Below are 17,712 nucleotides of genomic sequence, written 5' to 3' on the forward strand. Positions count from 1 at the left end.
TTTGAGGTAGGGATTTTCTTGATGTCTTCTATGCTCTTTAACTTTGATAGGTGTTATTTTATAAAGTAAATGATTTTGGAAAGCTAGGGTTTGATTTAAGTTATTTATTACTTCATAAAGGGGGGGGGGGGGGGGTTTCTTGGGTTTTGCTTAATAAATGTTCTTTCAGTTAACTTGTGACTTGGTTTTGGAAGAAAATGATATTTCGAGAAAGAAACTCCAATTTTTCTATAAAAACCTAGTTTGATTTTGAAGCTTTTGGGAAAAGGTTTAATTAGAAAGATTTGTGAAACTTTGGAAATGATGGGTATTAATTACTCTTTTTGAAATATTGAGTTTGTTGGAAAAATTAAATTAATTTCTTTTTTTGGAAATTGGTTTTGAAATGTTGAGATTTATGAGACTCTTAATAAGTATGAATGTTGTTTATTGGGAACCATTGAGATTTTGGGAAAATCAAGGAGATTTCGGATTTTGATATCATGTTGGATTAAATCATTGTTGTTATGCTTTAAATTTTGAAATTTACAGATGACTGTTTTAGCTATCGGTGAAAGATATCATTGCCGTGTGTTAGAAATTGCATGTGGTTTAGGCGATTAAACTGTTTATAAATCATATATCTCATGGAATCATATCATGAAATTGTGAACTAAATGCGTTATGTTTTGGAAATGATTTCATTTTGAGAAAGGGATAAATAAGATGGTAAATCTATATAGGGGGTGTGTTTGTGGTTAATTACCTGCACGGTAAGTGCCTTCCTTCCAGTTAGGAGGCGATAAAGTGGCTTTTGATAGTGCTTGAGAAACTATTTGCAGACACTAACCTTGGGGAGTTACGGCATTGTATTTATTATCCTGTTTCTCTGTTTCAAAGGAAGTGTTTGAGATGTGGTTTTGGAGCTCTTGCATGGCATTGTTTCGAAAGGATAAAACCTCATATTTTTTGGGCATAGAATTCCATAAGCATCCACCGTATGGCATTGTTAACTATCATACATGTCATTAAGTTATCTCTACTGGACTTTATGCTCAGCCTACATGGAAACAACTTTCAGTTGTTGACGGCATACCTCCGCCAAAATGAGAGCTTCGGAGGATCTTGGAGCTTAAGGCTCGTTTTGTTACTTTCTTTTGTATAGCCATGGGCTTTCTCGTATTGAGCCTTGACCCACTTTTGTTGTAACAGTTAGAATGTAAAATGAAGGAATTTAGGGTTGGGATTTAGGAAGAAGAAGAAGAAGAAGATGAGAGAAATTTTATATATGTTGAATAATCATCTTTTCTCAACTCTACATCAGCAAAATATATATATACAAACCCTAACATAGCAATAATATATGACCATTGTACCCTCAACTTACGTAAATATTAACAAGAGAACAAATATAAGTATTCTAACACTCCCTCTCAAGCCTGGAGCATAGAGATCAAACATGCCCAGCTTGATGGATAAATGATGAAACGAATGCCGAGCCAAGGGCTTGGTTAGAATATCACCCAATCGATCTTCAGAAAGGACATAAGGAGTCACAAGTTGCTTACGAAATAAAAGATCACGAATAAAATGCCAATCAACTTCGATATGTTTGGTGTGTTCATGAAACATAGGATTATTGGCAATAAAGATAACAGCCTGATTGTCACAAGACATGTTCATAGGAGTGGGAACAGAAACGCCAAATCCCAGAGAAAAGGTTGAACCTAGAGCATCTCAGAAGCAATATGAGCCATGGCACGGTACTTAGCCTCGGCACTAGAACGAGCAACAACAGTCTGTTTCTTGCTACGCCAAGTAACATGATTACTACCAACAAAGGTACAATAGGCCGAGGTGGAACGTCGGTCAATCCTATTACCAGCCCAATTAGCTTCATTGAAGCCAGTGACAAACAAGAAGGAAGATGGGTGATAGAGCAAACCCCGACCTGGAGCACTCTTCAAGTATAGCAAGATACGACACACAGCCACAAAATGGGGTTCGTGGAGAGCATGCATAAACTGATTGACCACACCCACGACATATGTAATATCGGGACGAGTGACAGCTAGATAGATTAACTTCCCAACCAACCGACGATAACAACTAATATCGGGAAATAAGTCCCCAGTTTGTAGTCAATTGTCACTTTATCATTCCTCAGTTTCTTGCTTACTTGGTGGTTAGCGGTTCTATTCCTCGTTCACTGTCCGATGATTCAGGCTTCTGTTACTTCTTTCGTGGAGCCGGAGTTCGCTAGCGTGCCCTGTTCTCCGCTCGAAGGCGTGTTCTGGTAGAAGCCGGTGTAGTGGAGTATAGCTTAAAACAAATATTAGATCATCATCAAACTTGACACTAGAATCCATGGGAGTATCACTAGGGCGAGTGCTTAATAGGCCAGTCTTAGTAAGAAGATCAAGAACATACTTCCGTTGAGAAAGAAACCAACCCAGCAGAGCGGAAAACTTCAATCCCAAGAAAATACCAAAAATGGCCTAAGTCTTTGGTGTGAAATTGTTGGCCCAAATACTGCTTCAAATCAGCAATACCAGTGGAGTCACTCCTTGAAATGATGATATCATCTACGTAGACTAAGAACAATACTCCTAGGAGATGAGTGGCGCACAAAAACAGAGTGATCAAAGGTGGAACGGTGAAATCCATAGCCAAGCACAATAGCACTAAAACGATCAAACCAGGCACGAGGGGATTGCTGAAGACCATACAAGGCCTTCCGCAATCGACAAACAAGATGCACAAAAATAACAAAATAAAAAAAAAACCATTAACATTGAAAGTGGTCTAGAAGGACCCCAAATATCTGTATGGACAAGAGCAAACGGCTCAAACACATGCATACCACTACGACTAGGAAAAGAACTACGGTGATGCTTCCCAAATTGACAAGCTTCACACTCAAGTTGAGAAGCATGACTCAAAGCAGGAACAACTAACTTGAGCGTAGCCAAGAAGGGATGACCCAAGCGTAAATGCCACTGAAGAAGAGATACAGTTGCACTCAACACAGCAGATGGAGGGTTAGGAGAGTGCTTCGTGTCCAAAAATATAAGCCATTCTTCTCATACCTCGAACCAATCATCCTCTTGGTTATCGAACAGTGGAGAGATTTTGTCAATTGGCTAACAGACAGTAAATTAAATGGAAACTTAGGAACATAAAGACCCGAAGGTAACGAAAAAGATGACGTGGGGTGAAGAGGACCTTGACCACTGACAGGTCGAGGAGATCCATCAGCAAGTATAATAGAATGATCAACATGTCTTAGAGTATCAAAAAGTGGGGAATTACCAGAGATATGGGAACTAGCACCAGAATCTAGGAGCCAAGGCTAGGTGGACTTAACTATACATGCAATATTACTTGAACTAGCCATAGTAGCGGTAGACGATAAAGGTAGACTAGGCTGGTGGGACTGGACAAGAGCGTTAAGCTCACTAATCTGAGTAGTGAGTGTCTCATGAGACTCAACCGGAGAAGCAACAGAACCAGTGGAAAGCAAGGAGGATTGTGAGGATGGGGCATCCATAACTTGATAGACATGGTCCGGTTTACCATACTTTTACCAAAACCAAGGTTCTGTATAACCTTGGGAACCACAATAAGTACACTTACGATCACCACGTGTGCGACAACCAGGTCCACTACTATATCCACCCTTGAAACCACCACGGAACCAGCCCCACGAAAGCCCCATGAACCAGAATAAGAGCCCTGTTGAGCAGATGGCCAAAAAAAACCCTCGAGTAGACCCATGATCACCACTATTCGAGACTAATGCAGAAGATGATAAGGTAGAGGACACAGAGGTGGGTTGTGCCTATCCCAAAGAAGAACGTGACAGCTGAGAATAGGCATTAGCAGCAGAAGGTAAAGTCTCACTGGCAGGAATCTGATCCTTGAACCCCTGCAATTCAGGATCTAAGTCGGAGAGTAAAGAAGCCAACATAAACTTCTTCCAATGTTCCTTCTGTTTGTTCATATCAGTAGTGAAGGGTCGATGCTGAAATAATTGATCCCACAAGGTCTTGAGACTACTATAATAATCAGAAAGGGACCCGGTCAGATTGGCGCATAGCAAAAATCTGCTCATATACCCGAGAGACATTACTCTGATTCGAAAATGATTCAACAAGGGAGTCCCAAATTTCCTTAGAGGTATCACAAAATTCCACAGTAGTAGCAACATGTGGTTCCAAGCTATGCCAGATCCTACCCATAACACAGGAATCCTCACTACACCAATCTTCATAAGCTTTGTTGTCAGTGACAGAAGGGAGTTCGCTAATGAAGCAGGATTTCTTCTTATCACGTAAGAAAATTTTTACAGCACGGGCCCAAGTCAAATAATTGGCACCATTCAATTTCTTGGTAGTAATAGATTTGGGCATGTCATCATCTTTACCCACAACCATAGCCTTAGTCTCAGTTTCAGCCATGACAATAAATCACACACAATACTCAACACAAGAGTATGAATGTAGCAGAAACCTTGCAAAAAGGAATTACCCACACTAATCAGCACTTACAACAATGAGTATAGATGCGAAACTAGTTCAATCGACCAAACAGATTTAGACCTAAATTCAACAGAAAAAACACCAACCCACCAACACAAATCAACACTTTAAGATCAAACAGTCATTGCTAGATAATTTTCGGTCCCTATACAGTAAGTTTCAGTAGGTAGAAACTGGAAAATAACACTGCCGAACGTGTACAGTTCAGAAAGAGGCCAAAATCGAATCGAATTGAATCAAATATCAACCCAACAGCAGTAAATCAACAAAATAATAGCAAATAACACTCAGGGTGTGTATTTCGGCTCCTAGAGATAGGATTTCAGCAGGCAAATTCAACAAAAACTAGTCCCAAATCCAAATTTGAAGATTGACACCAAAAAAACTTAGGTATTAAGAAGAAGGAAACTAGAGCCTTATAACTAGCCTGGGACACATTCTAACACACCCTCTTGGACCACAACATATAGTGGCTAGACAAACAGCACACCAATCACAGGCCTAACCAAGCTTTGATATCAAAAAAATCGAAAAACATTCATAAATAGAAAACTCACTTCGAGGATGATAAAAAATTTCGCAAAAATCACCATAAGTCTGAAGAGGAAATTTCGAATTTAGGGGTGAAGGATCCGTTTGTACAGTGCTTACATCATGCTGACGTCATCGTATGGCCGATGACATCAACATGTCTCGATCGCCTCTAATCGATTTGCAGAGTCTGTAGAAACTTTCTAATGAAGAATAGATTGCTCTGATACCCGATTCGTGCGGATTCTTCCCCTAACTACCAAAGAGATCTTGGCGGAATTGCCACATATGAAATTGAGCACAATTTTGTAAAGAAATAGTCCACTTGTTTCTCGAGAAGAGATGGGAAACATGATCAATATCATTTGATTGAATAGTTGACCCAGCCCCCTTGTTTTTTGAAGAAACCCTAGTTAGAATGTAAAATGAAGGAATTTAGAGTTGGGATTTAGGAAGAAGAAGAAGAACAGAGAAATTTTATATATGTTGAATAATCATCTTTTCTCAACTCTACATCAGCAAAATATATATACAAATCCTAACATAGCAATATGACCATTGTACCCTCAACTTACGTAAATGTTAACAAGAGAACAAAAATAAGTATTCTAACAGTAACCAAGCTAAGTCTTGGAGACTTGCATTTATTTACTATTGTCCTTATAGATCACATGCTATAGATTCATGTTTCAGGATCGATGAATTTATTAATGCATGTGATGTTATTTTGTAAAACTCAAAGGACATTTATGAATGGAGTATAGTTTTGGAGATGTTTCTAGTATCATAATGATTGAGATTTATTAAGCTTCCGCATATATGTTGAGGAATATAATGGGTTGTTCGGTATCTATATTTTTGGGGCGTGACAGTTATTAAGGTTGGCCTCCACAGGGAGTACCTCATATCCTTCTGGAGAGAGAAAACAAATTGAAGAGTGAGAAGAAAGAAAAAGAAGGCAAGAGAATACATCAGTGTTTATGTAAGCCTTTGGTGGGGGGGATTTCAAGGTGGGATGGGTAAGCTAGACCTGGTGGAGTTCAAACAGATTGAGATGGTGGAGGATGCAATTTGGGCTATCGGAGAATTACACTTTTAATTTTCTTTGTTTTCTCTACATACTTAAGTAATCATTTCATTTCTTTCTCACAGTTTCCTAAATGGAATGGAATGTTAGGGATAGGTTTGCTTTTGTGTTCGTTACTAACCATGATTCTTGGGTCCACCACTGGATTTAGCAGAAATCATCATTTTGATTTATTAGAAGGTTCATTTACATTTCTTATGAGGCAGCTGTGTTGTAACTTTTATCTGATTCAAGCATCATGTTCTGAACTATGTTGGAAGTAGTTTCAAATTGTATGCATAGCTATTCCTATTTTAGAAAAAAAATTTCCTTATTGAAAATTTTTTCTTTTCCTTTTTGCAATTTTTTTTTCTATAGTTATATTCAAATCTCCCCCCTTGTTTCTGATGACTATGTCCTTGAAGTACTGTGTTGTTTACCTTCTTATTCAGTAAACTTGGCTTCCTGATGTAGCTTGAAGGTGAAGAAGCTCAGCACTCAGCTAAAAAGCGACTTGAACGTGAAAAAGCTCGTAGAGAGGCAACTGCTGATATGTCAGAAGACTTATCAGAAGGAGAGAAAGGAGACGTGGTTGGTGATATGTCAGCTCATGGTGGCAGCACTAGAGGAAGAATGCCAAGGATCAGTTCTGTTGATGCTATGGAGAACTGGGCTAATCAACACAAGGAAAAGAAACTTTACATTGTGTTAATAAGGCATGGATTAATTACTTTCTTGCTTTCTTTTTTTATATTTGTATATTTTAATTTCTTTCAAACACTTAACCTCTAATTAAGATTACTTGTGACAGCTATTTTAAAATATATATATATGCTGATTAAAAATATATATATATATATATATATTTGTGTATTTTGTTCTCCTCTTTTTTATTTATTTAATTTTTTATACTGATGATGAGTGGAAAAATTCCAAAATAATTTAGACATTTGTGGTGGAATTTATTTCCTTTTAATCACCAGTCTTCCTGCAGCCTCCATGGATTGATACGTGGTGAAAACATGGAGCTTGGACGGGATTCTGATACAGGCGGCCAGGTAGCTTCTGGCCATGATTTTCTTTCTACAAATTCTTGTTGACATGGTTTTGTGTGACACCTACATTATCAAGATCTGAAAAGTGTATCTCATGGGAAGTTCTTGCTTATTTTCTTTGGTACTCAGGTTAAGTATGTTGTGGAACTTGCCAGGGCCCTAGGCGAAATGCCTGGAGTTTATCGGGTCGATTTGTTGACGAGGCAAGTATCATCACCAGATGTAGATTGGAGTTATGGTGAACCAACAGAGATGCTAAACTCAAGGAACTCAGAAAATGACATTCATGAAACTGGGGAGAGCAGTGGTGCTTATATAATTCGTATACCATTTGGCCCAAAAGATAAATATATTCCCAAAGAGCTCCTTTGGCCTCATATTTCTGAATTTGTGGATGGTGCACTTTGCCACATCATACAGATGTCCAGAGTTCTTGGTGAGCAAATTGGTGGTATGGAACCAGTCTGGCCTGTTGCCATCCATGGACATTATGCAGATGCAGGTGACTCTGCTGCTCTTCTGTCAGGAGCTCTAAATGTACCAATGCTCTTTACTGGTCACTCACTTGGACGAGACAAGCTTGAACAACTTTTGAAACAAGGACGACAGTCAAGGGACGAAATAAATGCCGCATACAAAATAATGCGACGTATAGAGGCTGAGGAATTATCTCTTGATGCCTCTGAAGTAGTCATCACTAGCACTAGACAGGAAATAGAAGAGCAATGGAGGTTGTATGATGGATTTGATCCAATATTAGAGCGCAAACTAAGAGCAAGGATTAAGCGCAATGTGAGCTGTTATGGCAGGTCTATGCCTCGCATGGTTGTAAGTACCAAGATTGTCTTCTTGTTAAACCAATGAGGCTCCACTCAGTAGCTAAATCAGACACTATTTGATTATTGTTGGTTCTCTATTTGGTTGGTTAGGTCATTTCACACTATTTGCTGCTTGTACATGCATGTTCAAAATTGTCATATTGGTATTAGGTGATGCCTCCTGGAATGGAATTTAATCACATTGTTCCACAAGATGCTGATATGGATGGGGAAACTGAAGGAAATGAAGATAATCCACCTATTTGGTCTGAGGTTTGAACAATTTTTTGTTCTCTAAATCTGTTCATTTGTGACAGAGACAATCATTTATGTTGTTGACTTGATTGTCCAAGTTACTTTCTGCTGCAGAAAATCAGCCAATAAACATATTTCTGATCATGGTAATCTTCTGTTTTGCAGATAATGCGTTTCTTTTCCAATGCTCGCAAACCTATGATACTTGCACTTGCCAGGCCAGACCCAAAAAAGAATATAACTACTTTAGTCAAAGCTTTTGGAGAATGCAAGCCATTGAGGGAACTTGCTAACCTTGTATGTTCAAACTTTGAGTTGCATTTGATTATTAATACATCTATATGATTTTGTGAGCTGTTGAAAAGTCTTAGTCAACTGAGGTATCTTTTTCAGTTCTGTGACTACACCTTTGCATTTCTGTTGTTGCAGACATTAATAATGGGCAACCGTGATGCTATCGATGAAATGTCTAACACAAATGCAACTGTTCTTCTTTCAATATTAAAACTTATTGACAAATATGATCTGTATGGTCATGTGGCATATCCTAAACACCACAAGCAGTCTGATGTTCCTGACATATATCATCTGGCAGCAACAACAAAGGTATCTTTTTGCAAATCATAAATTGAATTGTGATACGAGAAGGGTTATCTTTTGCACTTCCATGAAGCAAAATGATTAAGCATGGTTGAATAGATCGTGCTACAGTTATTCTGTCAATACATTTGCACATATGGTTTTTTCAAGTGTCATATTTTAATGTCCTCTAAATTTCCTTCTTTTTTTCCCTTTTCCCTTTCTCCAATCCTTTATGGATTGGAGAAAGAATTTGACATTGGTCACCATTGTTTGGTAGTGAGTTATATCATTGACATGAAAGATCATCATGTAGGTATCTAATGGTTAAGCAACTTCTATTGTTGTATGATGTCATCCATGTGATCAGGGACGGAGTCAGGAATTTTGTTTATCAAGGTAAGTGTAGCCAAAAAAAAAAAGAAGTTAGCTTTTGATAGAAGAAATTTCTTACATAATAATTATAAAAGAAATAATAATAAGAGGGAATTGGTCAATATCAGTTGTTTCCTAATAGTTGTTTAAATTATTTCATATAATTTTTTGAGCTATATAATTAGCATCTTAGATTAGACTATCATTTTAAGGCATTTTATTGGTTCATATAATGTACATAATTAAAAAAAATTTAAAAAAAAAAAGAAGCCTTTGTGAACAACAAATGACATTTACATGTTGTGTAAAACCAAAACAATAGAATTTACGTAATATGTGAAATAGTTGGGGGTGATTCCATATACATTGTAAGCATACTCTTGAAATGTGAAATAGGTTTCAGCTCCAGAGGGATTTCTAAGCACCCTCAATAATGAGGAATAGCTCCTACGTTTGAATTGGGATGCCAGAGAGGTAGGGGCAGTTATTGACAGAGCACTGCCCTTATCTTCAAGCTGTAACTGTAAATGCCAAAGATTGTGATCCTATAGCCAGACATGCATGAGGAAATGAATTATTCATTGTAGAGTAAGATAGGGAAGTAGGGGAATATAGATCGAAGATAACTCACTTTGCATCTTGATGCCCTGCTTAATGGCCCTATATGATGAAATAGAGGGCATCTTGTTATTGTTATTGTTGTTAAATATCATTTTTATTATTCACTTTGGTTATAGATATATGTAAGTAAAAGAATATGACTGGGGTAAATGAGTAGTTGTAATTACCTGATTATGTTTTTCTTTTTATTTTATTTTTCTATGTGCAGTATCATTTGTGATGATATTACTCTATTATTTTTCTAGTTTGACTTTCTCATTCTAACGAACATTTTTTAGGGTGTCTTCATCAATCCAGCTTTCATTGAGCCATTTGGGCTCACTCTTATTGAGGTGCTTGCCATTACTTTATTAATTGCAGAGCTTTATGTTTCACTTCTTCATTCATGAGCTAATCCAAGGTTAGCTCTTTTCACTGAACAGGCAGCAGCTCGTGGTTTGCCTATGGTTGCCACAAAAAATGGAGGTCCAGTTGATATTCATCGGGTGTGTCCATTGTTGGAACCTTATTGCTTAAGGCTGTGTTTGGATGATGGATTTGGAAAGGGAAAGGAAAAAGTTTAGGGAAATGGAGAAAAAATTTAGCTTAATCGCTCACTTTTTTCCTCTCCCTTCCCATATCCCTACACAAATCCATGATCCAAACACAGCCTAAAAGATTTTTCTGATTTGATATTTGGAGTTGTAGCAAGATGAACTGTCATCCTAGTTTTTCAATACTGACCATGGCTTAGTTCAGGTTCTTGATAATGGCCTGCTAGTTGACCCCCATGATCAGCATTCTATTGCTGATGCTCTTCTCAAGCTTGTTGCAGACAAGCAACTTTGGGCAAGATGTAGACAGAATGGACTGGAAAATATTCACTCTTTCTCATGGCCGGAGCATTGTAAGACATACTTATCTCGAATTGCCATCTGCAAATCAAGGCAGCCGCAATGGCAAAAAAGTGACGATGGATTTGAAAATTCAGATTCAGATTCACCCAGTGATTCCTTGAGGGATATCAAGGATCTATCTTTGAACTTAAAGATGTCAATTGAGGGAAGTGGAACATTTGATAATGCTTTAGATTTTGAAGATCATGCTACTGATGGAAAGAGCAGAGTAGAGAATTCAAGTTTGACATTGTCAAAGGGTACGGAAGAAAACCGACAAAAATCTGGTTACATGGAAAAAATAGAACATAATATGAGCAAGTCTCTAATATTAAGACGGAGGAAGTCAGTCTTTGTCATTGCTGTGGATTGTGATATGACTTCTGATTTTCTTGATATCATCAAAGTGATTGTTGAGGCTGCTGGTCCGGGCAAGAGTGTGGGCTCTATAGGCTTCGTATTGTCAGCGGCCTCGTGCATAACTGAGATATTCTCTCTTCTGAAGTCAGGAGGCTTGAGTCCAATGGACTTTGATGCTTTTATATGCAACAGTGGTAGTGAACTCTACTATCCATCCTCAACTTCTGAAAATGGTCCTTTTGGGCTTCCTATCATAGCAGATTTAGACTATTACTCGCACATTGATTACCGTTGGGGTGGAGAAGGTTTGAGGAAAACATTGGTTAGTTGGGCTGCTTCTATCAATGACAAAAAGGGAGTAGAAGGAGGACCAGTGGTTGCTGAAGATGAATCAGGATCGGCTAAACATTGCTATTCATTCAAAGTGAAAGACCCAGCATTGGTAAATTGTATCTGCAATTTGTTTGCGGAAAGCTTCCCCAGTCCACTAGTCAATTTGAATGCTTATTTTAAACTGTCACTTCCTAAATCAATTGACATATTGGTCGCCATGCACTTGTAATTTTAATACTTACTTTGTCTTTGTAGGTTCCTCCTGTTAAGGAACTTCGGAAATCGATGCGAATTCAGGCTCTAAGAAGTCACGTTATTTATTGTCAGAATGGTACAAAGATGAATGTGATCCCTGTGCTGGCTTCTCGATCCCAGGCCCTCAGGTGTGTTGTGGTTGTCATCTTTTCCCCTTTTTATGTTATGTTTTTTTTGTTTTTTTTTCTTGGGTAGCATTTTGTTACAAAAAGAAAGAGAGTACAATATAGCTCAGCTCACGTACCCATACACATTATCCATAATGGGCATATGAAACACCATGGCAGCCTAAACATAAACACACAAATGGAAAGCAGCAAGTGTTCAGCAAAGAGCATTATGCTGCTCACTTTATTTTTATTTTTATTTTTAAGTAGACAATCTTTCAAACAGTCTTGCAAGGTCTTCGTTGTTCTTATTGATAGTAGCACACTCTTGGAGCTATCAAGTGATTGTGGTTTTACTTTGCAGCATGGTATCAATCGAGAACATAATCTGTAAATTTTCTATGACTATCACTGTGCTCGACATGTTTGTCTGGTTAGACTTATAATCATTTTGGATACACTCACATGCTCTTATCTTACCTATGTTACATGGATTCGGGTGTGAGTATCGGGTGCGGATGCGTGTCCAAATGTCGGACTTTCCTAAACTTAAATATTAGATATTGGGATATGTATCTAAAATTAAGTACACATATCCTGCACACTTATAGGGTATATATTATATAATATTCTTATATAAGATAATGTAAATTATTTAAAACACGTGAAATTAAATAAGATTTGCTAGAAATGTAGAATTTCTCTTTTCCATTCATGTTAGCGGTAAGAAATATTTCTTTTACTAAAAATTGTGAGCTACTTTTTTTTTTCTTTCCAAACATCGTATCGGATGAGTGTCTAATGAGTATGGGTGCAAGACACATCCACACCCTTACCCATGTTATATCATGTGTCCACGGGTACTGTGACGAAATAGAAGAGTCCACGTAACAGAATATCTTTATATACAAATAATTTTGTAGGAACCCATATTGTGGTAGGTAGAGTTAAATTCATTGATAATCCGTGGTGTTTTTGTGATTGTCTTAATCTAAGTAGCATGGATACTGCACGCAATATGACACAATGATGTTAAAAAAATACAAGATACGACATGGTTGGGTCACGTTAAATTTTTTCTTTTTTCTTTTTTTTTTTTATATTTTAAAATATCATAGTGTGTTGAAAAATATGTAACATAACACTAATTACATATAAAAAATCACATTAAACATCTAGATATCATTCATATAACAATAACATCCTAAAGAATGCAAAACCATTATAGAACATTGCAATTCATGTTCCAAGTATTTCAAAAATATTTGTAGAGTGCATACGTTGTGTTATGAAGAATGCAAAACATTGTTATTATTCATCACATGTGATGTGTCTATAGGATTCAAGAAGTAATCACCAAAATGTCCTCGAAATGTGGATAAAGTGTCCAATGTTATGAATATGATTTTTTAAATAAGACGTATTGAAGAAGTGTTGGACATGCTTTTAGAAGTGTTCAAAGAGTGTTGATGTCTGACATGACACACTTCCTCCACAGAAGTGTTCGTGCCTTTTAGGTCTGAATCGATTTGTTTGATATATCACTCATCTGTTGATATGTTTTGGTCATGAAACAATGTTTGAAGTAGTGTTTCCTGCCACTGGTTTGGTTAAATTAAAATGAGAAGTTAACCAGATAATGTTCAGAATTTTGGTATGCATCTTATGTTCCAGTTACACAGATTCACGCATTAGTTTAGTGCTTTTGACGATTGGAGTGATATGTGAATTTTGAATCATGAGAAGGTTTTGTAAGGTTCGTCAATTATCTTTTTGCATTACTTATGACAGAACTCATTATGCCTTTTTGGAAATATCTCATTTTTATGCTTTCAGTGGTATTGAGACTAAAACGTAGCTTGTTTTAAAGTTCATCTGCAGTACATGCAGCCCTGAATTTTGCTGTACAATTGCAACTAGTTATCGAAATTCATGACTATTATGAGTGAAAAAGTCGTGAAAACTAAAGAGATTTGTGTACACAATGCTAAGGCAATTCACATCCCTATGCATCCGGGTGAACTTTCCATTTTTGTTTATTCTTTTTGTGAAAACATCTCTCCTGCATTTTGATTGGGGTTTCAACATTTCTGTTTTCTTTTTATGAAATAATTTTTGGTGGTGCTACATGTATCAATTGGTATACTAATTAATGTGTACCAACATATGTTATGATATTACCATTTTAAAATTACGACTCTACCCATTATATAAATTATAAATACTCAAAACCTCTAAAATCGTGTTACATCATCCGTTTATACACTAATTGATATACCAATTGGTGCATAGAGCATTATTTAGTAATTTTAGGAGACCGTCTTCCATAATAATTGTACTTTCTTTGCAGGTACTTGTATGTCCGATGGGGGGTAGAATTGTCAAATATAGTGGTCTTTGTGGGAGAAAGCGGGGACACGGATTATGAAGGATTAATTGGTGGAATACACAAAACTGTGATATTGAAGGGAGTTTGCAGCGGTGCACACAAATTGCATAGTAACAGAAACTATCCTCTCGAATATGTTATGCCATATGACAACCCCAATCTTGTCGAGTCTGAAGGGTGCAACAGCAGCAATGTCAAAGCATCTCTGCAAAAGCTAGGTGTTCTAAACGGATAGAAATTTACTAGTTTATGCTTTTCCTTATATTTATGAGAGCGTCCCATATCACTATTCCCGCTAGTTGCTTTCGGCTTCTGATTCTAATAACTATATAGAATTCCGATTACTGTTAAATCAAAAGCCCGCTGGTTCTTGCCAAATGAAAACTTGCACGAATCATCCTTGTCATGTTTTAGGTCTCCCAGTCCATGAATAATTTCGTTGTAGTTCTTACTTTTCTTTTATAGCTCTAGTGTTCTGTATTCATTTCTCTCTCTATTTTTTTTTTTCCCAGATATGCATAGTTGGATGGTATATGAGCACAATAACTTGGATGATTCTATTTTGTCATTACATTGTTTTTGCAATAAGAATCTATGGTTTCAGAGCAAGTCCATCAATTTCTTATCAATTGTGCTAATGCTAAATTTTTTTACAATGGTTACCAAACTATCAACTTCAACGACACAATGCTATCTGTCAAATCTCTATGGCATCTAATTTGACTATGATGACCAAAATATGTTGAATTTTAGCATGAATTATTTAAATTTTATATAGTCTACCATAAAAATATTGCGTCATATATTGTCTTATATATGTATATATATTAGTATCACAAAATAAAATTTAATAAATTATTTTTAAAAACATAAACCTTCATAACAAAATATTTTCAAATATAATTTGAATGCATTCTAAATACTTAGACAAGACTCACTCATGGAACTTGCTCTATCAGTATTCGTGACTACACAACTTCAACATCATTAAGAATCATAAAATAAATTATTCTTTCGCCCTTAAGTCCCTGTTTGTTTATTGGATATAAAGGTCGGATATAGGTGTGGGATCATATATAATACAAGGTAGATCTCACATGTTTTGTTTTTTTTAATCTCCCTACGTATCCTATATCCTATGTTTGGTTGCTCCGGATATGGATATTATATGATGCAAAATGGGAGATATGCAATGCCATCTCCCATGGTATTGTATATTCTCCACCATATCTTTCATTCAAAGGTCAAAAATAATTGCTTCCATCTTATATCCTATTTTAACCAAATATAATATAAGTGAGTATATATAATCCATCTTATATTATATTTCATTTTTATTCTTAGGTATTATATATTCTTCTCAAACTCTTATATCTAATTCGGACAAACAAACGGGACTTTAAAATATAAGTCATTTTTCACTTTTAGTCTTTAACAAAAATGTTGGCATTTTCTGTCACAAAAGTTTAGTGTTGTAATTTGGACAAAATGGGAAGAATCTAATAGTTTAATAACCAAAGTATAGAAAATATTTTCTCTATATAAATATAATTTACTACCAAACTAATATGAAGTATAAGTCAAGTTGTAAACAAATTAAATCGAACTTTGTAATGTTTGAGTTAGGCTCTTTTGTTTATCAAGCTAGAAAATCAAACTCAAACTTGGCTCGTAAATTAATTTATCTCGAGTTCGCCTTGACTTGTTGATACTAATTATTCTCAAGCTTAGCTTGAAAATCTGATAACAAAGAAAAAGTTTGGATCCATAATCAATCTCGGTTGATTGGTTAAATATTATTTTGTATTACAATATGCACATATAAGGGAAAATCACAAATTAGTGATATACAAAATATTTATAGATTTATAAAAAAAATTATAACTTTAATTATTAAAATTAATAAACTTTTCACTAATTTATAATTTTTTTGAAACCTTGCACCCAATTGCAATTTTTCCTATAAATAATGATAGATTCTATTATTTAAATACCTAATACAAGAGTAGAGCTTATTCTAACTCGAGTTAAATTGGTTTATTTAATGAGTTTAAAATTTTAGTTTGAACTCATTTATATATACTACAAACTGAGTCAAGTAGAGCCGTACCACGTTAAGCCAAACCAAGTCACGGTGAACAAGTTGGTTCATTTGCAACTGTAGGCATAAATTGTCGGTTTAAATCTCTTACACTTTAGTTCTACTTATATAGAGAAATGGTTGAATTTATTTTATATTTACATCTCAACATAAGAGGACTTGAGAGGCCCATGAGTAATTCAACTTATTTGAAAAAAAAAACTGAGTTTTTTTCATGTTCATATCTCAACATAAGAGGACTTGAGGGGTTCGTGGACTCATCACGAGTCTTATTTTCATAATCCAAACAACTCATTTTGTGGAGTCCTCAATTACATCATCTATCAAAAAATTATATTGATCTAAGAATTGTAACCTCTTTCATTTTATCGTGTCTCCAAAAAATAAAATCTATTTTTAAAAGTATATTTTTTGTCTACTTTTTCGTAAACAAATGTGATAGAATGAAAATGTTTAGATTATTGGATCAAACTAATTTTTTAATGAATATATATAGAAAGTTTTATAAAATGAATGGTTCGAAATATTGAAATGGAATCTATGATGAGTTCTACAGACTTCTTAAATAGATCCAACTAATTTTTTAATTTTTATGAAATAATGAATAAGTAATGTTAGAAATTTTAAAAATTTTACTAAATTTTCTATCGAATGTCTCAATGATGAATACTCGTAAAAGTACAATTGCACATGGCACACAAGGCATTAATCAGATGATGGACTCAAAGTCAAGAAGAAGAATTAATACTTCCCCAGTTATCATGTTTGCATGGGATGAAGCACCTCGGCATGGTGATTCGAGTACCATCATCAATTCAATTTCACATTTCTCACTTTGTAGGGTTTGAATTTTATTTGTTCAGTTTTTAATTTAGGAAAAATATAAAATAAAATTCTAAAGTTTGACCTCGTAACAAAATAAAATATGAAATTTTAATTTTTTAATTTAAATTATAACCTTGTGATTTATTTTCAATTTAAATTACTTACCTATTTTCGTTAGGTAAAGCAAACGAAAAAAATAGTATCAAAATAAATATTTTAAATATTTTTTGTATGACTACATTGTGAGCTCTTTAGAAATTAACAATTTGATTGACTTTTTAACTTTCTACGGAAAATACATGTAAAAAACTAAGTCAAATGATTATTTAGTTTGACTTTTTGACTATTTTAATCAAAAAAATCACTCTCTAAACAATCTTTGAGTTTAATAATTAAAATACTCATTTTTGTCGGTTTTACTTGACATAAATATACGAATGATTTAATTAAAAATAAATAAAAACATTAGAATTTAAATTAATAAAACAAAAAACAAAAAAAATATTTTATTATAAACGTCAAATCTTAATATTTTTTCTTTCTTTCTCTTCTCCTCTTTAATTTATAAATATCAAACTAAGCATTTGATTATGATAGTGTTGGCTTATTTTTCCTACGAAGAAAAATATTATAAATGCGAGCGTGCC

General features: G+C 35.2%; 1 protein-coding gene across 1 annotated transcript in view; it reads left to right on the forward strand.

The window, feature by feature from the left end:
- The window catches only part of LOC114289014 (putative sucrose-phosphate synthase 1), a 34,101-nt gene extending 19,353 nt beyond the window's left edge, over positions 1-14,748 (forward strand). Inside the window, exons 3-13 of the mRNA XM_028232653.2 lie at positions 6,592-6,833; positions 7,112-7,175; positions 7,302-8,000; positions 8,162-8,263; positions 8,411-8,542; positions 8,675-8,851; positions 10,099-10,152; positions 10,243-10,305; positions 10,559-11,497; positions 11,644-11,771; positions 14,101-14,748. Coding sequence (XP_028088454.2) covers positions 6,592-6,833; positions 7,112-7,175; positions 7,302-8,000; positions 8,162-8,263; positions 8,411-8,542; positions 8,675-8,851; positions 10,099-10,152; positions 10,243-10,305; positions 10,559-11,497; positions 11,644-11,771; positions 14,101-14,374 — 2,874 coding nt within the window. The 3' untranslated portion in view covers positions 14,375-14,748. The remainder of the gene's footprint in view (positions 1-6,591; positions 6,834-7,111; positions 7,176-7,301; positions 8,001-8,161; positions 8,264-8,410; positions 8,543-8,674; positions 8,852-10,098; positions 10,153-10,242; positions 10,306-10,558; positions 11,498-11,643; positions 11,772-14,100) is intronic.
- Positions 14,749-17,712: the final 2,964 nt, after the last annotated feature.

This window comes from Camellia sinensis, chromosome 11 (genome assembly GCF_055761805.1).
Source record: "Camellia sinensis isolate YWXY chromosome 11, ASM5576180v1, whole genome shotgun sequence".
Lineage (NCBI taxonomy): Eukaryota > Viridiplantae > Streptophyta > Magnoliopsida > Ericales > Theaceae > Camellia > Camellia sinensis.